This window comes from Phodopus roborovskii, unplaced genomic scaffold (assembly GCF_943737965.1).
Source record: "Phodopus roborovskii unplaced genomic scaffold, PHOROB, whole genome shotgun sequence".
Classification (NCBI taxonomy): Eukaryota; Metazoa; Chordata; class Mammalia; order Rodentia; family Cricetidae; genus Phodopus; species Phodopus roborovskii.
The window spans coordinates 8774891-8798461 of record NW_026125397.1 but is presented as its reverse complement, the minus strand read 5'-3'; the positions used below and the strand labels follow the sequence as shown (position 1 = coordinate 8798461).

The 23571-nt window shown below is 37.3% G+C and overlaps 1 protein-coding gene across 1 annotated transcript in view; it reads left to right on the top strand.

The window, feature by feature from the left end:
- Lama2 (laminin subunit alpha 2) overlaps positions 1-23571 on the top strand; it is a 564428-nt gene that overhangs the window by 495334 nt on the left and 45523 nt on the right. The window contains 9 exon segments of the mRNA XM_051175465.1: positions 123-305; positions 1820-1825; positions 4444-4598; positions 10281-10424; positions 11151-11284; positions 12740-12899; positions 15765-15889; positions 21240-21402; positions 22090-22234. Coding sequence (XP_051031422.1) covers positions 123-305; positions 1820-1825; positions 4444-4598; positions 10281-10424; positions 11151-11284; positions 12740-12899; positions 15765-15889; positions 21240-21402; positions 22090-22234 — 1215 coding nt within the window.

Below are 23571 nucleotides of genomic sequence, written 5' to 3'. Positions count from 1 at the left end.
GCCTTTACCCTGTGTAAATGTGTCCCTGAGGTCAGTCTGCCATAGCCTCTCTCTGGCGAGCATGGGTGCAACCTCTGATGTCTTTTCTTTGTTTTCTTACTCATGCCCGTTTGTGCCAACAGACACGGCTGCTAGACTGCAAGCTGTCAAAGACAAAGCCAGACAAGCCAACAACACAGCAAAAGCAGTCCTGGCCCAGGTGAAAGACCTGCATCAGAACCTTGACGGCCTGAAGCACAACTACAATCAGCTAGCAGACAGTGTGGCCAAAACGAATGCTGTCGTGAAAGATCCTTCCAAAAACAGTAAGATTGCCTTTCTCACTGTGGTTGTGTTATTTATTTCTTCGAGCAGTGAAAGTGTGGTAGAGCTAGGTCAAGTCCTAAAGCTCATGGCCCCTCATTCCTGGTGTGGGTGTGAGAATTACAGGTCCCCACAGCCATTCCAGCCCCCAAGTCTCTCAGCTCTTGCCTGGGTGCCTTTTGCATTTAATTTCATCCTATCAGGAGGAGTCTGAGAATTCTCCAAGTTTGCATGCTGTTTGGTATGTGGGTGTCACAACTTTTTAATCCATTAGTATAATTGAAAATACAGTTATACACAGGTGGTTATATGCTTAGGACTGGAGTTGTATGGAAGACAGAGTTTAAGGGGATATTCATTAGCTGTTCTGTTAGAGAAAGGTATCACCTCAAAATGCATTAATTGAAATTTCACTGTATTTATTATTTATAGTCCAGTCAATTAACATTTCCAGGAAATAAAGTGTTTATTTTGTAACAACTGTATATTCACATCTCTTACATATTGGGTCAAATTCATTGGCTTAATTAGAATTTATTGAGAAATATGAGAGAATTCAGTGTAATGATTTACATCTTTAGTTATTCAACAGCATTATTGGTACTTTTTGGTGTATCTTAGTGTCCGATTTCCTAAAGGAAATACTTAAGGTTTTTTTTATTATTATTATTTGTTTGTTTTCTCTTTTTGCTTTAAAAAAGCTGGACTATCTACGAGCATTTTTTATAAGAAATAGGAACGTTTATAGAAAAAACGACAGAAGAATGGCTATCATAAGAGTAGTGACTAAAAGGCAGATCTGATTCAACCCAGACGCTGAAGATCTTAGGATGTAAGAGACCCCTTTATGATGGTGGTTCAGGAAGATGCTCATGACAGCTTCTTGGGCAAGGGGGAAATCAGCACAAAAATGATGTGCTTCAAATCTGGGAAGAAGAAAGACCATTTATCCTCACCATTTATCCAAGGAAGTTGGAAACCATCCCATGTGTTTGAGCAACCCCTCTTGAGTTATTTCTTCTGATATTTAATAACTCGACTCAAATAGGAGAAAACAAATTTAAAAGTAAATTTGCTGTTTTATTTCATGTAGAGTACAACTTAAGATATCAGTTTGTTCTAGTTTAGATTGCATCTCAGCTAATGACATTCCTGTTATAACACTGTTACTTCTTTATCTTCCGCTAAAAGAAACATTTATTGATAAACAGTAATTAAATATTTTCTTTTATCTTAGTAACATTTCCTCCCATGTGAACAGCTTGCTAAAGGGCATTTTTCCATTTTTTTAAGAAAAAACAAAATTGTTTTCATGAAATTTAATTTGATCATGTTTTGAGTGCTTTTATCCGATAATACTTATTTGAATTAAAATAAAGTGTATTTGTAAAGAATATTTGTTAAAAGAAAATGTCATGTTTTGGTACTTTATAACACCTGTAGAAAGTATTTCCTCTGTAATTTTCTAATTTCTTTATTTTTTTTTTGTTTTGCTTCCATATGAAATTACCTGCAGAAATCAGTATGTATATACTTATTTGTATGTTCTCTAGTAACTTTTATGCTGCTCTACTTATAGCTAAAAGCTTCAGTTTTGCATGTGACCATATATTGGAGCTGCTTTAAACATTGCATAGCTGTTCTTTACACTATCAGCAATTAATACTCAACATATAAAAAGAATAACCCTCCAACGAGGCTGATGTGTGGATATATTTGGTATAAAATGTTTTAATAGTGCTGTGGGAACCTAGTGAAATATTTGAATCTTATCCACATAGAGCTGTAAAACTGACTTTTGCAATAGATTGAGAGAAATTACTATGTCTCTGCTAGTACAAATCCAGCCATTGGGCTCAAATGACTTCCTTTCACATGAGTTAAAGTAGCTAAAATATACCGTGTTGTTGCCGCCCCCCCAAGACTCACTTTCCTTCCCTTAACTTAAGTAATTATTGTCATAATTAAATAGGTTCTAAGCATTTCTTCTTGAAATAAAAGTGGTTTTATACACTTGAACAATTCATTTAACTATAAAAAATATTGTCTCTTGTACATGTCAGACTATGAGCTGAACATCATAGCACTACAAATAAGTAGGGGAAATGATAATAAACTCTATCAAAATCTGAGGAAAACCATCAAGGCTGGCCTCTACGAGCACTGAAGAAAAGTCTTAAGCCTTCACTTAGTGTGTTAGTAAAAATATAACTGACATGAAGAAACAGCTAACCAATTAATACGTTAGAATATAGAAAACACTAAAACAGATCATTGACAAGCTTAATCCCGAGAAATAAAGTACAACCAGGTGATTACTAAAGGTGATAGAACTAGATAAAAGTGAAAATGTAAAAGAGAACAGATTGCTTGGGGAAATTCTATGCTGGTAAATTTTAGAGCCTACAACATACAGATGATAATCTTTCAAAAAAATCCATTTATCAAACTCTAAGTGTAGAAACTATTTTAAAGTCTGCTTACTCAGACAATTAGGGAAGAAAATAAGAGCATATTCAAACTCTACTATACAAGACACCTTAGCCTCCGCATCATAGATGATCAGTTCTCAGAGATGCAGGAAGATAATTTCCACAAGGCTTAAACAGCTTTGGGAAGTAGAGGCAAAGGATGGAGGGGAACCTCCAATGCCTTTTGAAGAACTTGAAAAAGCTTCAAAGTGTGTGTGGGGGGGGAGCGGATATAAGTGGAATGGAATCAGTATTTATCTTAGCCTTAGTAGCCTTAGCTTAACTTTTCTTTCTCTTTATTGTGAATCTAGCTGTAAAACTTCATTTTCCTTAATTCTAGAATAATTTGTAGAATATAAAACAACACTTCGAAGGAAGAGAACACTGGACAGGCACAGAAAACAAGGGGTAGCAAGGGCTTTCATCCAGCCAACCTTCATCTCCAGAAAAACAAAGGAACAAAAACAACACTAGAGACTTGATCCAGATACCCTGCAAATGTTAACAATAGTTCCACATTCTTTTCAAATTCCACTAAGAATACAGCCCATATTAATGAACATAAGTCCAAATCTACTACCTCAAAATACAGCAAAAGATTCTGATGTGTGGGATTGGGGACTGAGCTCTGTGGTCAGTGTTTGTCTGTTATGCATTGGTTCTGGCTCCAGCACGAACAAAAACAAAGAGAACAATTGTTTATGTCCATGTGAACTTATTGAATTTAATCCTAAAGACTAGTTCTCAGTGGTTCAACATCAGGCAAGCATCAGACTCGTCATAGTCTAGCAGGGCAAGTAGCAAGTTCTTCAGGGTCACAATAACAGAGAGCTGAACAATACAAAGTCAGTTAAATAACAGATGACAGAGTTTGCATAAGATTGCCAGCATCCCAGAAGTTGAATAATTGGCTTTCTACACCTTATATACCCCACCCTGCCCCTGTTGCCATGGGAGCACACATTGAAGATCTATGGGTCAGATAACTCTTTCCAGGTACAGCCTTTCAAAACTGTCAATATTCAACTTGTTTTTATAACCTACAAAAAGGGCAGTGTAATATGAATCCAACCAATATACAGTGCAGTATAATGAGCTACTCTTCAATACAAAATTGAAGTTTGAACAATTTAATTAAGACATCACAGAAGCCTTCAGTCTAAGTGTTGTTCAACAAGGTAATACTCTTCAACCGTGTCGTCATAGCTTCTCTCTCGAATATGTGCAAACAAAGACAAAGAAGGTAAAATGGAAAAAAGAAAACAATTGTGCACAAGAATCTTGATTTTAATGTGGTTTGTATGGGGCAGAGCAGGTGATATTTTAAAGACACCCCATTTTAACTTTTCTGTAAAGGTCAGCTTTGAGGCTAAAAGGTCAGCACTGATTAAGCTTATCGTATCTTCTATCTTTAATGCCAATTTTCGTCTCAATCCCAAAGCCAAAGACTTTCTCTAACAGCTCTGGCCTGCTTTAATCTCAACTAAAATGTTCACAGTTGGTCTCACACACTCTGTAAGCTATCATGGCTTTGCTTTTGTCACATGTATAAAATGAAACTTAGTAAATCCACTGCTGCCCTGGCACCTCTGTCTGTGTATGTGTGTGTGGGGGGGGAAGCATGCACCCCCCCACACACACACACACATGCTAATTTTGTTCTATGCAGTTGCAGATGCAGGTACTACTGTGAAAAATCTAGAGCAAGAAGCTGATCGGCTGATAGATAAACTCAAGCCTATCAAGGAGCTGGAAGATAACCTGAAGAAAAACATCTCTGAAATAAAGGAACTGATAAACCAAGCCCGGAAACAAGCCAATTCTGTAAGATCTTTTCCGAATTAAGAACTACTAATAAGCGTTACTCTTATTCCCAGAGGGAAAGTCTTCCTCGATAAACTGGCTGAATAAATGATCTCTGGCTTCTTGAACTTAAGGCTATTTGGGTATGTAGGAAGGAAGAATCAGCACTTTATTTCCTATAGACTTCAAAACCATTTCAGAAAAAATGATAAGCTGTACTTACAGTTTGAGAATTAGGAAACCTGTTATATTTTGTTGGTGCTTTAATATACTAAAACAAACAACACAAATGAAAAAGCTTATTCTTGCATACTAAAAGGAATAATGAAAATATAAATTGTTCATTGAGTATGGTTGTAACCTGAATTCACAAACAAGGTTAGGAAAAATAGAACTGCTATTTAATTAAGTACAATACAGCTTTTGCTTGTTAAATAAAAAGAAAAGAAAATCCAACAACTTACTTTTGTTCTAGTACTTTTTATATTTATGGGGTAAAATTAGGATATACTTGGCTTGAAATTTTGCTTTATATTTCCCCAAAACTATCCAGACAGATAGCCCTCTCTGAAAAAGCATGTGCTAAGGAACTGGGATGTTTAGGTTTTGTTTGTTTTGCTTGTATATAGGCATGTGCCTGTGTGTGTGTGTAGAAGTCTGAGGACAGAATGTAGAAGTCAGTTCTTTCCTTCCAACCTGTAGGTCCTAGGAATTTAATTCTGTCAGGCTGCAGGCAAGAATTCCTCCTCCCTGGCACTGAACTGGGATGCTTAAATGGCCATGTGAAACCTTAGATATGTAAAGTCAAACCATGATGCCTTTAGAGATTATAGATTGTAATAAGATTTTTAATATTGTCAATTTTAATTTAAACTTCTATAAAATATTTCATTTTAAAAATAGTACCTAGGACATTCAAAAAGATGTTCTTATTTATTTATCAACTTCTAAAAAGTTATATTTTTAGTAGTAGCCAAGAATCTGTATGTGATAGCATATACTTGTCTCTGCTTGTATGTATCTAAGACATCTAAAAAAAGGTCATGAAAATCATGTTCCAGGGGGAAAATAACTTATATTTATTGGAGAAAACCCTTAGAACCAGTGGATTAGAGAAGATGGGGATAATAAAAGATAAAAGGAAACAGTAGTGATGTCTGAGAAGATGCCTATTCAACTATAATATGAAAACCATGTAGTGTGATTGACAAGTGACCACTGTATCCCTTAGGCACATGATAAGATGAAGCCCAGTGATACAAGATTATTGAGAGACTTGCACAATGAAACTAGACCTCCTATGTTCAATGCTTTTTCCTGTGAAGTGTACAAAGATGAACTCGTCCCGTGTTATACTCAGAAAGTTGATAATGGCGTAGGTGAATGGAGCTTTATGGTAGTTTCTTGTCTCATCGCGGCAGGAAGGTACCTGACAAAAGCAGCTTAAGAAAGGGAGGGTTTATTTGGCTTGTACTCCCCAGGAATGAGTTTTCTCATGGAGAGAAGAAGACAGTGACAGTTGGAACAGGCAGTGGCTGGTCACACCGGGTGCAGACAGTGGCTGGTCATACTGGGACTACCGTCAAGAAGCAGAGGGATGCATGCTTGTGCTCAGCTCCCTTTCTTCTCTTGGTTCAGTTCAGAATGCCAGCCCATGGAATGGTGCTGTTCCCACTAGAGTGGGATGTCTTCAATTAACCTCATCTAGAGGATTCCCTACAGACCAGCCAGATGCTCTCTCTTTAGTGATTGAAAATCAGTGTCAGTCATCACAACGTATTCATTGGGAACTTGATGGCCACAAATAGATCGCTCTTCTGACCCTTGCACCTGTATCAGGCTCTTTGCTTTCTCCGTGTAAAGTGCTTTCAGCCCAAATTCAGAAGTCCCCAAATTCTCTGGCAGTTTCAGCTCTATCGTAAAGCCTTTTCTGTGACACAAGACTATCTCTGAACCCCAATAAAATGAGAAAAATACACACTTCTAATAAATATTGATGCAGAATAAGCATTTCTGTTCTGAGGGGGAAGAATGGAAGAGTGACCAGGAATGATTGGACTGAAGCAAGGCAGAAACACAACAGGGCAAAGAGTAAACCCCGAGACTCTATGTCGAGCGTCTAGCATTCATGATGAAATGTTCTGAGCTACAAAGGGCTTGGTTATCCCCCTCCTCCTTCAGCTCTGCACCCTACAACATGCACAGCTTTGCTCTTTTCTCTGCTGCATTCCATACACTTCCCTCAGTGGGAATCTCATGATTCTGGCATGTCTAACATCCTTAGGTCTTCAACGCAACTTAGGCCTTACCTTTGCAGATTCAAGCCTCTTAGGGCATCCTTGCCAAACGCCAAGCCTGCCAAACATTGCCTAACCTGAGAAGCTCTCTGGAGACATGGTACAAGACTTGTCCTGGGAATCAAAATTAGGTTGTCAAGTGGAGCAACAAATGCCTTCACCTACTGATCTGTGGTGCCAGCCCAGCGGAGGCCTTCCCTAATTAAGGAACTAAATGCATTTATTTTAAAATGGTTTAATTCAGCTTGTTGATTGCACAATTGAGTGACTTATACTGTTTTTAAATGAATGGCCTAATTATCAGATGAAAAAATGCAGTGCAAATCCAGTCCATAGAGCAGTGGGATATCCAACAATGTTTAATAGTGTTTGTGGTGATTAGACAGTAAATAATATACCAGTAACACCTTGGAAACATCAGCGTCTTTGTGGTACTTTCATAAGCCTTACCATAAAGTTACACTGGAATATAGTAATTGGTAGAACTGAATTTCCCAAGAGAATATTTGTGTTTCAGAACTTTCACGCCTCTTGCAAGAGTGGTGTATCCAAGAGGTCTCTTTTAAAGAAATGTGTGGATGCTGTGTTTTGATTTAGCAATTTTAAGTTCTTCATAGGTAGACAAATGCTCTACCACTAAGCCATATACCCACTGGAAGTCAAAATGTGATATTTTCAAGAGTAAATTTGTAGTTATGATCTGGTTGTAGACAGTTGGGATACTTGACTATTCCAGGTATCCAGTGTATATTCAGAAAGAAAAATCAGCAAGTCCAGTGGGTTTATATACGAGCAGGTGAGAGCTGAGTTTGTAAAACTATCCAGTCGTGCTGGGCATAACACTGTCCTTTTCTTCAGAGACCCAGAATTTTTGGATATGTAAAGTGTACAATAGAGTACCTTAGTTAGCAAATCCTAGTGAGCTTGACTATGCCTGGTTGTTAAGTGGTCACACTCATGGACTGGGTTCCCAAACAGCCTTATCAGTTCCCTTTCCTGCTGTCTTCACCTCTGGCACCATGATCTGTTACTCTGCCTCAGCTCTATAGACATAGAAACTTATCCTATGGCCCTATCTTACACATAATCATCGCATGCTCCCACAATAGCCAAGGAGTATTATTTAATTGGATTCTTTAAAGAAACACAATTTATTTCTTATTAAACCAGTGATAACATGACTTAAGAGCTAAGCCTATAAATGTATTTATGAAGTGAAGATGAAACACACTACGAACGTTTACTTTCCATTGCCAATCAAAATCCTCTATGATTCTGAATATGGTTTCCTACCAGGGATGGCTATATCTACTACTTAATTCTATTCAGGAATTACAGTCTGCTCTTTGATCCTCTTAGGATATCAATGGCACTTATGACCTGCCTCCGGTACTAAATTTGCTCAATGCCACTATCTTTTTTCTTGAAGGCTTTGCTTCATTCACCATAAATTCCTAAAATCTCGTGTATATTATGCCTTTCTTTGAACATTAAAAATAATATCTGATGACTGCAATTTTTTTGTAACTACCCTCTATTATAGGGTCTTCCCCTTCTGATGTTTTATCTTTTTAATCTCTGACACTGGATAACTCTTTGCATAGCTGCTGTTCTGCTGTATGACTTTTTCCCACTCAAGCTGCATACCTGCTTCTGCTTCCTAGTTCTAGCACCCAGGGCAAAACCTGTACATTCCCTGCCAAAATTCATTCTGATTTGACTCCTCTCAGCACTTCATGTAGAAGAGAAACTATCATAGGAGAAACAAAGAGCAGACTTCATGACTGGAAATCACACAACCAAGACTAAATTATAAGGACACAAAGCAAATAACCTGAGATCCAAGGTGACATCTAGTGCTAAACTATCCATTGTCAGACTAGATCACACCTTTGCAGGGGACAAAGACTCAAAACAGTCTAGGTTGGCTTTCTAGATCACAGCAACTTCAGACCACCACACAGAGCCTGTTTCTTTGCGGCACAGTTTCCTCTATGTAGAAACCCAATTTTCTCGGAGACCAGATGAGGAAACACTTGTCAAATACAGGCAGGGTTCTGATGAGCCCTTAGCTTTGCTCTTTCCTCAGAGGTCCTCAAATGTGAATCTTCCTGTTTGTCAAAGCCGGTTATCCTTCATTTCCCTTTTTGAACATAGATCATTTGTCATATAGCACCTCCTCCAGCTAGTTTTCCCCCTCCACAGAAAAGATCAAAATGTGCCCTACCCTCACACCCAAAGTAAGCCTCTTGGAGATGCATCCTAAGTTACCAAACTATGGAGAGTGGTTTGGTGGCTGAGTCAGTTTTATTCAAGATCTGTACAAGTTGTGAATAACAATACTATTAGCTGATTTTTCTCAAGTGTGAAAACTACATGAATAGCAAAAGGTACAAGCAGAAATGAACAAATGGGAAGGTACAACTAAGGAAGGCCAGTAGGCATTTTGAAGCTAGAGAGATAGATACCTAATTCGATGGACATCTGAGCAAGAGGCACAGTAGGTTTCACATCTTCCCTTCTTCCTGAGGAGCATGAGAAACCAGCAAAGTAGCAAGCACTGACGGTGATTTTGCAGCTGATCCAAAAGAAATTAAATCCAATAATCAAATAGTGCTATTTGTTACTGAAAGAAGCCTCCTTTAATAGAAGTAAAAATTGGTATGAACAGTGCCATTCTATTCACATAAGAATTCCTTTCTTAGCAATTTATAGTAATTTTTGAAGTACTATTCAGAAGGAAAAGGAGCTGTTATATGTATTAGTAGTGATAGACATTTGGAAGTTATTTCCATCTCATTTCCTGGAAACTTAATAATAAGTGTAATTTATTCTGAAAGATATATATTCTGAGAGGAATGATTAATATTCTTATTGTTAGGAGATCTAGAACAAACTCTGCTTGGTCTCTTTGAACTGTAAGAACATGGGTGGGCTGACAGTACCCTCTTGAAAACTGAATAAAAACTCTATTCCTCTTTAAGTGATACCCTTTAAGTGAGATTTTAATTAAAATTCTTTATCAAATAACCTCGATGAAGATCATTTCTATTTGCTCTGCATAAATCACCTTTGGAAAAGTGTCTTCAAAGAATGGTATGAAGGTGAGAATTTGCTAGCTTCATGCTTCAAAAACTAGTGACACCCTAACAAGCTAACAAGCAAGGGAAAGAATTGTGAGCAGATCATTGGAAAAATGCCAGCAAAGAACTAATCATCTATGCACTCCCTAGTTTACATAATGGTGTCTACATATGGAATTTAATGATACTATTTGGTGACTGAAAAAATTACTTCAAAGAAAAGAATGATGATGGTTTTGTGGTGGTTTGGGTTGTACTTCAAGCTTACAAAGAGATTTAGTCATAAGTTTCATAGGATTCTGTGTCTTCCTTTTTTCTTGAAGATCAAAGTATCTGTGTCTTCGGGAGGTGACTGTATTCGAACATACAAACCAGAAATTAAGAAAGGAAGCTACAATAACATTGTTGTCAATGTCAAGACCACTGTTGCTGACAACCTCCTATTTTATCTTGGAAGCGCCAAATTTGTAAGTCTAATATCCAACTGTTTTAAAAGCTACTGTGTATGTGTAGAGGTCAAAGGTTAATCAATGAAAAAAATACATAGAATCTAGCAACATGATGCCTCAAATATCTAACGTAGATTTCATGTCTGAAATCTCAGAATCTTAGCTGATAAATGTTTGGCGTTTGTTACAAAGATAAACAGGTGGCAATTCTTTCCCCCATCCAGGCACATTTACTTATCAGCATGCTGATATTTATATTTTCACAACTAGCTATTAGTGAGAAAGTCTAATGAGAATAAAAGATTCTCTTCTGTTCTCAAATTAAGAATAATAGCCTTTCATATTAATGAAGTGCAAATAACAAATTGTACACAAATGCAAACCAAGGCAAAATTTTACAGTGTGTTGAATTTATGATTCAAACTGAAATTACACAAGTTGTGCCTGCAAACTCTCACCTAACAAATGTAACATGACTTCTCATGTGTAGACTCTTCCAAGGTGAATAAGATATTTAAACAGACTGGCTGTGTCATAAGTTAGCATTTGCTGTTCATGTCGGGGAGCCTGTCTCACCTTGTGTTAAAATTATTACAACTACCTCTGATAAAAGACAGTATCTTGGGTAAAACTATGAATAATTCTCAATCCAGTTATTTTGCATGTCACTGGAAAACACTCCGCACATCCTCTTCCAGAGTGCTTTGTTATGAAGTATATTGTTTTCATATTTCTTTGATCTAGATTGACTTTCTTGCTATAGAAATGCGTAAAGGCAAAGTCAGCTTCCTCTGGGATGTTGGATCTGGAGTTGGCCGTGTAGAATATCCAGATTTGACCATCGATGACTCATATTGGTACCGTATTGAAGCATCAAGGTAAATTCCCAGGAAAGAGTAAGATGACCAGATGGCAAAGGTTTGAAGTAAATGCCTAACTCATGAGAAAAAACTGTGTTGCTATTTCAATAAGGTACTGTCTATGAGTGTCCATGAGTACGAAAGTTATCTGCTGTGTATAAATGTGTGCAAAAGTGCATTTGTCATTCCTGTTAGGAAAAGACATGTATTCAAGATTCAAGCCAACAAATCTATTCCAATTTAACTCCTTAATCTGTTTTCTACTAAGAGATGGAGTGGCATAAGAAGAACTGTCACAGACATCTTACCTTACCCAAGGAGAAAAAAAGGAAAAAATACAGCTACTTCTTATGAAACATACAAAGGGACATGAAAATGGCCACTATTATTTTTGTGTACTCAGTACCCCTTCTAGTCATGTCTAGTAACTACAACCTCAGGCCTATTCTATGTCACAATACTAGGTCCTATATCTAACATCTAAGATTCATCCATACCATTTGAAATAGGGGTGGAAAGGAGGGATCGGCTGTGTTAACAGCTATGCTAGTGTTGGAGTGATTGAATACTTTGCTTGGTTTAAAGACATTTATTCTCACAAAGTACAGTTCTATCAGAAGAGATTCATTCTGTTCAAGAGCTCTCATTGACCAAATGCAGTCTTTGTTCCCACATATTTTACTCAGCTCTGCCTCCTCAAAGAGAAAGTTACCAAAAGGAGACAGAAGGGAGAGGGCTAGAAGGAATTTTTTTTTTATGACTGTTTGTCTTTGAACAGACCAGATTTTCAGATTGAACAACTCATGGAAATCAATAACTTAAAAAAGGAAAATGATAATAGCTTTCAAAGTTTTTTTTAACTGAATTTCAACGTGTACTTCCACAAATTTGTACACACAACTCGGCAGACTAGCTCCTGCATTCTATACATTAAGATGATATGACAAACAATGAAACCTTAACTCTGGGAAGACTACTTCGATGAATTAAGAGCCATTATAATGAATTTCAGGCAAAATTATGCAGCTTGTGCTGCATAAGAATGGCTCATTAGGACTCTACTTGCTGAATTATATTTGACAAAATACTAAGTGAAGTTGTAAAATTTGTTTAAGCTTCGTGTCTTATAAAACACCCAATTATTACGTAAAGCAGCAAGGAAATGCTTTCTCCTTTACAATAATTCTATCCTCTAACTGTCCTTTCTTTTCAATGGTCATATGCAGAATTAGGTTATGTTGTTCTTTCCTTATTTGAATGTGACGGCAAGTACTTAGCAAAGATAAGATCTTTGTAGTGGTTTGAGAAATGCTGACTACACAAGACTTGGTCCCAAACACACAGTTTGCTGAAGTTTTCCAATGTGACTTTTTCTATTTTGTGTCTTTGAAATCTGAAGGTGATAAGCTATGATTCATATCTCATTTTCTGTATTTTCTTCCCTTTTCTTTCAACACACATGCATGCTTGAAGAACTGGAAGAAATGGTTCTATTTCTGTGAGAGCTCTTGATGGACCCAAAGCCAGTATTGTACCTAGCACCTACCACTCAGTGTCCCCTCCCGGGTACACCATTCTCGATGTGGATGCAAATGCAATGCTGTTTGTTGGTGGCCTGACTGGCAAAATAAAGGTAATGGGCTTTTCCCCACATTTTCTCTCCCCTTTATAGACAACTAAGAGACGCCGTGGAGAATGGCGAAAACACCTACCCATGTTTCCTTAACTTGTGTTTGTGAAACCATCAGTTTAAAGATCTTTCTGCTTTGGTGGTTGGTTTCTTTTTGTTCTGCTTTATTTTATTTTATTTTGAGACATGGTCTTACTGTGTAGCCAAGGCCTACTTGGAACTTGTAATCCTCCTGTCTCATCCTCCCAGCTGTAATGATGATAGGCATGTGTCATAACACCCAACAGAACTTCCATCTTTGAGTTGTGAACATTCAAATCTGGAAGCAACATATTTCGAGCCTTCAATAGTAGTTTATTCCTTAACCGTGATATTCATTTTTGGCATTCTTTTTTTTTCCCCTTCAAAAGCAAAGTTTTTCTTAAATATGCATCATTTTGCAATCAATTTATGATTTATAAAAGTGAAGTAAGTGCTATAAAGTTCATACATCTAATTAAAAGATTTATGAATCTTCAGAAAATATCATAGGGGCCATCATACACTTTCAAATCATGATCTGCTTTAAATGTTTTTGAGTTGCTCTTCCTCTCATCCTTTGGAGCAATGCACTTAATATTCATAATTGCTTCATAATAGGTCCTTGTGCGTTCCAAATTGCAAAGTACTTGCATCTGAAAAAAGCTTATGTTGATTAGATGGAATTAAGTGTGAAAAATCCACCTGTGGGTGTGGTGCAGGAACACAACTAAATATAATGGATAGCCCTGGGCTTGTCAAAAATCACCCTAGGATGAGATTAGCCAGAAAGTGTAAAAAGCCAGGTTGACCCTACATTCTTGAGAATGCAACTCTCGAAGAGCATGAAGCTCATTTGTTGGCTTTGTGCAAAAGATGTGATCATAAAATATGGAAGTTAGTTCCAAAGCTGCACACTATAGCCACCCTCACTCTACAGAATTACCTGTGAACTGTACATAGCAATATGTAGTCATATTGAAAGCTTCCTTTGTTCCCTTAAAGAAAAAATAGAGCAATACATAGTAGTACATGTCCTGATCGTAGGCCATCCCTGAGGAAAGTCAAGGCAGGGACTCAGGCAGGACTCAAGCAAGAAGGGAGCCTAAATGCAGAAACTGAAGTAGAGGTCATGGAGATCGCTGCATACTGGCTTGTTTCCCACAACTTCTTTAGCCTGCTTTTTCAAACAACCAAGAGTACTCACATCAATTATTAATGCCCTTCATATTTGCCTACAAGAAATCTGACGGAGGAACTTTCTTAACTAGGGTTCCTATTCTCAGATAACTGTAGCTTGTCTCACATTGGCACAACATATCACAGATACCACGCTATGAGATGGTGTCATCCATATTTAGGGTGGGTCTTCTCTGTTCATTTAAACCTTTCTGGAAATACCATCAAACCCAGTTAGAAGTGAATTCCCATGATGGGTCTAAATCCTTTTAAGTTGGCAATGAAGTTAACCATCACAGTTAGCTTTGACACTTCCTGATACAGGGAGCAAACTATGCCACTGATTTGTAATAAGTCATGGCTGAGACAAGAGGTGTTTAAACAAGGTTTTCTAGCTTGGACCTGATCATATTCCTCCTTTGTGGATGTAATGTTCACCAAGCTGAAGACCTGCCCGGTGACAATGGCCCCAGGATTGACATTCAACAGGCAATCACATGGAAGTCCCCTTAGATCCCAGACTCTCTGCTGGGATAGCAGCAAACAGAAACTGTGTGGATATACATGGTTCTCACTTTCAGAGTTGCTATCTTTCTCCTCTCTTGAGATTGAGACCTACTGGCTTGGAATGAAAACATCAGCAGTTCTCTACCTGTTGGTCTTGGCTCCTTAGGGGTCATGGCTAATTACACTATGATTCATAACAATAGAAAAATTACAGTTAGGAGTAGCAATGAAAGTAATTTTATGGTTGGGTGGGTCACCACAACATGAGGAACTATATTAAAGGGTCACATGATTAGGAAGGTTGAGAACTACTGCCTTAGATCATCACTGTTGCAGTTTAACTTATGTACATGTTCTCACCGTCATCATTAAGATCTCTGTGTGAACTCTCTCATGACCTCAAGGGGAAAACATGTTAGTGTGTTGTGGAACAGATTTACCCAAAGTAAGCAATATGCATGTACTATTCATTAACAATAATCTATTTCTCACAATGATCCCATATGGCAGGCATCTGTGGAGAAGTTCAGTAGCTAGTCTAAGGTTAGGGGCTGGAAAATCATTTATTTCTGCGACAAGTATATATGAACTTTCCATCCTCAAACTCAGCAAATGAAGAATGGAAAACATTTGAAAAATAATCCTGCACCTACATTGAAAATGTACAGATGTTTTCTTTTTTTTGGTAAAAAATATAGTACGACAGCTAATCACACCAAATTTATGTTACATTGCTTTAGATTTATTATGTAATCTAGAGATCATTTGAAGTATATGGAGGATGTGTATATGTTACATAAAACACTACACCCTTTTTATGTAAGATAGTTCAGAACATATGAACTATACATTGCAGAGGGGTTTTTAACAAAGCACTAGAAGATACAAAAGGCCAATTGCTTTTGCTAATGGAGATAATAAATGAAAATAAAGTCCCATTTTAGGTAATATGTAAAAGACAACCAAGACCCACTGAAGAAATACCATAGCTTTTCCCTTTTTGACCTATCCTGTAGTAGCTACGAGGGCATACTATGCCATAAAAGACTGCCAAGATTGTCATATGGAACATAAGAGATAGTCTGCCTTCTGGTGCTAATAAGTCACAGCTACTGCAATGGGTGGAATCCTTCATTCTAACAGCTGCCACATGTCTCCCTGCAGAAGGCCGATGCTGTACGGGTGATCACCTTCACCGGCTGTATGGGAGAAACATACTTTGACAACAAACCTATAGGCTTATGGAACTTCCGGGAAAAAGAAGGGGACTGCAAGGGCTGCACTGTCAGGTGAGTTTAGATGAGATCTGTTCTGTGTATCACACAGTTTGCGTTTTACTCTGTATCCATCTATGATGATAGAGTAGGGTTGATTGTGCTAATGGTGGATCTACCAAGAGTAAGTGAAATTTCATGTCCTGGTCCAATCTATGCAGGCATTTTCCAAGAACCTTGAAAGTGCCCTTCAATACATTACATGGCCATGTGTTTTTATAAAATCTGCACAGATGAGCGTTGTGAACCCCAGTCAATTAAAACTAGCCTCTTCATATATGCCAGTGTCTATTCATGGCCAAGAGAGTTTGCTTATCTATTAATGACTCCTGGTCATAATCATTATTTTATAAGGATAGTACTCCCCAAACTGATTAAGCATACATGTAAAAATCAAGTTTACATTTCTTTCAAATCGACATCTGATCCTGTAAGTGCTTTCAGGACTTTGAGATGATGCTTAAGGGGTGGGGGTGGGGGATATGAGGCGCCCAATCAGTCCAGGGAGAAGTGCTATAATACATAGCATCAAATGTAAAAAAGAATTCAGAAGAAACAGGATTCTAAAGTATACCCAGCATAAATGCATGTGTAGGAAATATGAGTAGAGAGTATAAAAATAATAACCTAAAAGTGGGGAATTTCTCAGCATAAAAATATAGAAACCCCTAGTCATTTGATCCTAAAAATGATTTAATTGTCATTGAACTTTGAAGAATACATTAAATACCTGGAAGATTAATGTAAAAAATACATAATAATTCTGAAGTACTAAGCCATTTGTGCTTTTATTTTGAATTTAAAGAGTGCATGGGCAATTCCAAACCCCAAGTCCCATTAACACAGCAAAACACATTGTACATTTTTTTCTAAATATCTCCCAAATCTATTCAGGAAGAGCCTCCAAAACAGCTCTGGAAGCCTTAATATCCTTCTTCTGGTAACATCTAATCAACATGGTGTTAAGACAGGGAACAGGGTGAAAGTTTGACATACTTAAGATGGTTTTATCCAGAGCATGTTGACACAGAATATGGAAAGCTGTCTATAAAATTCTTTCAGTTTGGATACTCCCTTAGCCTTGAGGCAGGAGGGAGGGCCTAGTCCCTACTCCAAATGACTTGACGGAGTTTGATGATCCTACCTGGAAGGCATCATCCTCCCTGTGGAGTGGGGGGGGGTGGGACAGGAGGGTTGTCAGGGCATGGAAGGGAGGGAGAGGGAACTGGGATTGATATACAAAATAAGAATATATATATATATGTATATATATATATATATATATATATATATATGAAAAAATTCTTTCAGTTCATCCAAAACCTTGAGATATAATGCCAGGTTTGCTTGTACATGCTTGTACATGCCTCTAATCCCAGCACCAGGAATACAGAGGTAGGAAGATTATAAATTCAACACCAGCCTGAGGCATGCGGTCCAGACTTGCCCTAAACATTTCCTTGCTAGTTTTCTAACTGAGATTTTTAGAAGAAAATCTTCCAGAAGTATCAAACCACTTGACATTGCAGTATGATGTTGTCATCTACAAATGTATTGTGTCACATTCATCACTATCTGGTAATACATGCAGCCCATAGACCACTGGCTGAACGTGTCTGATTATCCTAAAATGTCAAATTGTCATTCTGTCATGGACAGTTTCTAAGACTACCACATTACCAACTGTGTAAAAATACTTCAATATGTAATATATTATCTGGGGAATTTATACTTCAACCTTCTGAGACTAGGAAGAATTCAATTCAAACTCAGTCATCAAAAGTTGTATCACAAGGAAGAAAAAAGATTATAAGCTAAATTATAAAGCACAACTTTAAAAATTTCCCTTTGAATGGGGTATAAAGTATAACTCTGGAAATCTGCTTTGTGGAGTAAGCAGCCTACCACCCTGAGGTGAACCTTAGCAATGTGTCAAGCCAAGTAGAATGTGGAGATCCCAGAGAGAGTGGATGTGGACGGCCCAGTTCTCTACCATGATGTATTTTGACTAAGCCCCACCTCAATGCAGTATTGACCCTCCTGTCTTAATTGAGTTTCTATTACTGATGATAAAACACCATGACTAAAAGCAATTTGGGGGTGAGATGGTTTATCTCAGCTTACAGTTTCACATCACAGTTTATCATCAAAGGAAGACAGAGCAAGAACTCAGGCAGGGCAGGAACCCAGAGGTGGGACCTGAAGCAGAAGTCACAGAGGAGTGTTGCTTACTGAATTGCTCCTCATGGCATCCCCAACCTACTTTCTTATGGGACCCAGGATCACCTGCCCAGGGAAGGGAAAAATCCACATTGAACTGAGCCATCCCATGTCAACCATTAATCAAGAAAAAAACAAACAAAATAAAACAAACACAAAACAAAACATGGGATTGACCATAGGCCAACCAGGTGGGGAGATTTTCCTCAGCTGATGTGATTTCTCCCCAAATGACTTTAGCTTATGTCAAGGACAAAAATATAATTAGGACACCTTTCTTATGCATCTGGCTGCCAAACTACCCTTACCATTTCTTTTTAAAGTTTTATGTTTACATAAAACATATCCCCAAATATAGAATTGTTTAAGTATCTTTTTGCTTTGTGAAATTATTGTGATTAGGATTGCTATTGTTCTTTAATAGGTTTTGACTTCATAGTTGTGTAAGTTTTGAGTAGTCTCCTGAAGCACTGTTTTTCCATTTGACTTTTTATTTATAATAATAATATTTATACAACTCTAGATATTGTTATTTATTTTCTTTTGAGAAAGCTTTGTTGCATTTTTACATAAAGACCAATCATGTAACTTAAAAGATGAAATTGATTTTGTTGGAAAGATAAAAGATAAGTCTAAAGGAGGTAGGCTGGGAACATTCTGTAAAGACATCAGAATGTCAGTCTTAGGAAGCTGTGATTTTAGATAAATGATATAAAGAATACAGTTGTAATGCTTAGACTATCATTTAGGGAATAACTCACTTTTCTTAAATATAAAATGCCATATTTGGATTATAATACAAACCTAGTAGAAAAAAAGCATGTAGTTGAGCATAAAAATTACAATGAATTTTAAGTACTAAGACACAATATACATTCATTTCTGCATTGACACTCATTCATAGGATGTGGCTGCTACAAACCTACAGACTTATTCTTTCCTGACTTGACCAGACACACAAGTCTAGCACAGAAATAAGAGGGAAAATAAGGCACTCTGAGTTTATTGGGTATAAAAGGGTTGCCTCGTTTCGTTTAAAAGTATGATAAAAATGGACAGGAAACTGATATAAGGTTATATGTTGAAATATAGCATATACCTAAATGAGCTATCTTTTTACCACCTCCAAATTACTGATTCCAAGTCAAATTTCCATTTTTAACTAATATCAGTAATGAATTGAGTGACAGTGGCTCTTGTACACCTATATCCTGGCTCACTTCTAGCCTGACTCCTTCCCATAAATTGTCTTTTGCTTGAGTGAGATAATGTTGTCAGTGTTGGAAGGAACTTTACGAAGCTAAAAATGGCTGAAACTTTCATGTCATGCTTGAGAAATTCCGACACAAATTATTAAATGGCTTCCGAGATTCTCCAGAAGTCCCCAGAGTACTTGATACCTAATCAGCACTAGGAAGAAGATAGAATTTGGACAGGGACACAAGGATGCCAGCCAGGGCTTCAATTTCCTAAAGTATTTTTGTTTGTTTGTTTTTGTTTGTTTCTTGGTTTGTCTGTATTTTATGTTTTCAAGACAGGGTTTCACTGTATTGCTTTACAGCCTGTCTGGAACTAGCTCTTGTAGACCAGGCTGGCCTTGAATTCACAGAGATCTGCCTGCCTCTGCCTCCCAAGTGCTGGAACTAAAAATATGCACCACCACCACCCGGCTAAATTTCATAAGTTTTTATATCAGAAAATCAGCTAGTGTTCCTCTTTTGAGTCTAGAATTATGTAGTGAGATTTTTTTTGTTTGGGGTAATTTTTATTTATTTATTTATTTATTTATTTATTTATTTATTCTGGATTTCTTGAGGCAGGGTTTCTCTGTGTAGCTTTGTAGACCAGGCTGGGTTTGAACTAACAGCGATCCACCTACCTCTGCCTCCCAAGTGCTGGTATTGAAGGTGTGTGCCACCAACAGCCAGCTGGATAATTTTAACATCATATTATCCTTAAGCAACAATGTCCAGGGACAAAGCACATAGAAAGTAGGTGCGATTGACTCCCACAGCCCTTTCCTGAGATGTTCTTGAAACCATGGTGGTATACTATACAAAGTCCTAAGAAATGAGAACCACAAGGAATGGGTATGGAGTCTCCTGTAATAGCTCGGTGCTCTAGAATTATTGTGCTATCATGATGAAAGACTAAATAATAGTCAAGTTATTCACTATCAAGTATATGATTAATAAGCCAACTTAGTTCCTCAGTTTCCAAGTTAAGAGTTTTCATAAAACACCTGGAAGAAAGCTTCTTTCATCTTATATTGTTTTAATTTTCTCTGACAAAGAACGAAGAGCAAGCCAACTTGTACTAGTGTGAAACAGCTCTTCCTACACAGCACATTCAATTTAATACTCTACAGTTTTTATCTCAGCCATGAATTATGAAAATAATATTTTGGGCAGTTATTTTATGACAAAACCATCACACTTCTCATTATCCCCCTCTACCCTCAAAACTATCCAATAGTCCAGTTTCATAGCTTAAATAATTATTAATATACAGATGTTGAAAGTCCAGAAACTCTCCCCACAATGAGATTTATTATGAAAGAACAACTGATACATAAATGATTGGGTGTGTGTAGATAGGTAGCTGGATGGATAGAGGCATGGTTAGATACATAGAGGTCCAAATACACAGACAAGATAAATTCACACTTGAAAAGCCAATACTTTTTTAATGTTATATTTATAAGATTTATCTTAATCGTTAACTATTAAACCAATGTTGACCAGCTTTCATTGTCTGAATTTAATTTGTTCAAGGAGAACTTAGTGAATGGTGATGATTTAGAGATTGGGGGGTCTATATTCTACTATGCTAGATAGACAAGAAGTGTCAATAGATTCAGTCCATCCTAAATTCTAACAATATACAAAAATGTAACTAACAAGTGCTGAAATATTATACAATATTATATAACTGCTTGCCTAAATGCCAATGAAAGTCTAGGTAAGAGATTATGGTCTGGAGTCTAAGATTGTGTTGAGTAGAGGCAGGGCTGAGAAGAACATGTGGAATATTTGAGATAGTATCTGTCCCGCAGCAGCTTGCTACCTCACCCTAGGAGACAGTCTGGTTCACTGAAGGATGACAGACCAAGTAGGTCTAACTGGTATGAAATGTCCCTTTTCAGCCCACAAGTGGAAGACAGTGAGGGGACTATTCAGTTTGATGGAGAAGGTTATGCTTTGGTGAGCCGCCCCATCCGCTGGTACCCCAACATCTCCACAGTCATGTTCAAGTTCCGGACATTTTCATCAAGTGCTCTCCTGATGTATCTTGCCACACAAGACCTGGTAACATGGAGAATGGGAAATGTGTTTGTTACGTTTGTTGTTGTTGTTGTTATTGTTGTACAATACCAATACAATTATTAGTTATTGATAAAATTGTCAGTTAAACATAAAGGAAGTCTATAATGGTTATGTAGTCATCAAGAATGATACAGAAAATGCTTGAATTGTTTCATTGATGATTTGATTATGATACAGCTTAGTTACTCTGACATACCACTATATGCATAACTCTTTATGAGAAACATCTGGTGATAACTTCCCCAGGAGAGAATTATGTAGCAATCCTAGCTCCTTAGCTTTATTTGAGAGACCTATGCTGAAAGGTATTTCTAAATACTCATTGAACTCATTTTTCTCAGGGCCACGTTTCTTTAGTAAATTTGTTTAGGGATCTTAACATTTGGTTTGCCTAATACATTTTTCAAAGGAAACCACTCTGCACCACCATCATGAGAGAATATGTCCCAGTAATTTGATTGTGGCCATCTGCACAATAACATCTCACACTCACAAGTGAAAAAAAATTACAAATAGTAACACTAGTTCTATTTCCAAACTGTACTTCTGTCACAGATTGACACATGCAGCACTCTAGTCATAAGGCCCTTTTGTAAACCCCATAAAAACTGAATACCGGTATATTTCTCTGTGTATCTAATCACTGGTGTATTTTTACTCTATTAATAGAAGGACTTCATGAGTGTAGAACTCAGTGATGGGCACATAAAAGTCAGCTATGATCTGGGCTCAGGAATGGCTTCTGTTGTAAGCAATCAAAACCATAATGACGGGAAATGGAAATCTTTAACCCTGTCAAGGATCCAGAAACAAGGTGAGTTTTTTAAGTAAGAATGCAGTGTGGGCCTTAATCATGCCATTCAAAGTATCTTGAACCCAATCAGGAGAAGGGCCTTGCAGGCAATTTCAGCTACTCACAAGTTCTGGGAAAATTTGATACAGTCATTTCTTTGGCTTACAATATAGGTAGTTTGGATTAGACAAGGCTGATTGGAGAGCCAAATGGTTCTCTGTCATTTTTTTTTTTAAACCAAGAGCTTAATTTGAAAGCATAAAAGTGTCTTACAACCTGTTAAATTATTTCCTATGACAGGTTTGGAAAGGTAGTGTGCTTTTCTATTTTATCCAGGTGTTTCTTCTAGTTTAGAATCTGTAGGGTGGTATGACATAACCATCAATTCCTTGATATTCAAAAATGCCAAAAACTATAAATATGTTCCAGTAACTAATTGAGAAATAATGACATGACATTTGTTATAGTTCTGAGACTTTGTTAAATTGAACATTTTTTTTCATTTGATCGTATAAGGGAGTATTTTTATATGTTGTTAGAGAATGGGAAGTGCACCCTTAAAATTATACATGCTGGCAGGCATGCATATGTATGTGTACATGTGTATATATAAGTATATGGTGGTGATGGTGGTTTCCAACTCAACACACTTGGGAGAATGCAACCTCACGTCAATGAGGGCACATCGGTGGGGCATTAAGGTAGAATGGCTCTGCCCACGGTAGATGGTCCCATCTCCAGGCAGATGGACATGGGATGTTCATGAAAAGTAGCTAAATCTCGAGCCTGGAAGCAAGCCAGTAAGCAGCATTTCTCCATGACTTCTGCTTCAAGCTCCAGTCTCCAGTGATGCCTTTGCTTGAACTCTAACCTCTAGGTCAAATAAACCCTTTCTTTGCTCTCCTAACTTGTTTTTAGTGAGAGTGTTTTATTACAGCAATAGAAAGAAAATGAAAGCAAGATATATAATCATGAGCAAAACTGAAGGCCTTGCTCTTAGCTCTCAGTATGATGTAGTGGTGCAATTGTTATTTGGTTAGAATCTCATCATTTTCTGTTATGGAATTACCAATAGCTGAAACCCAAACTTTTATACCCTGCAAAAAGAAATAGACATAACTAATATTATTGATGCCAATGTGATACTTTAAGAAAATTTAGACTTAACTCTGTACCACCTACCCCCAACTCTGTGTTGAATAAACTTTTGCCAATCATCTACAAAGTACTGTTCAAGAACTAAAGGAAATGTGAAGCTAATCTTTGCCTTCAAGAAACTTATAGTCAGATGTTACAAGAAAGGTTAGTTGCAGATAAAATTGTGTATAGTAAGGTAGCATTCTGTCATTGTAAGGGTT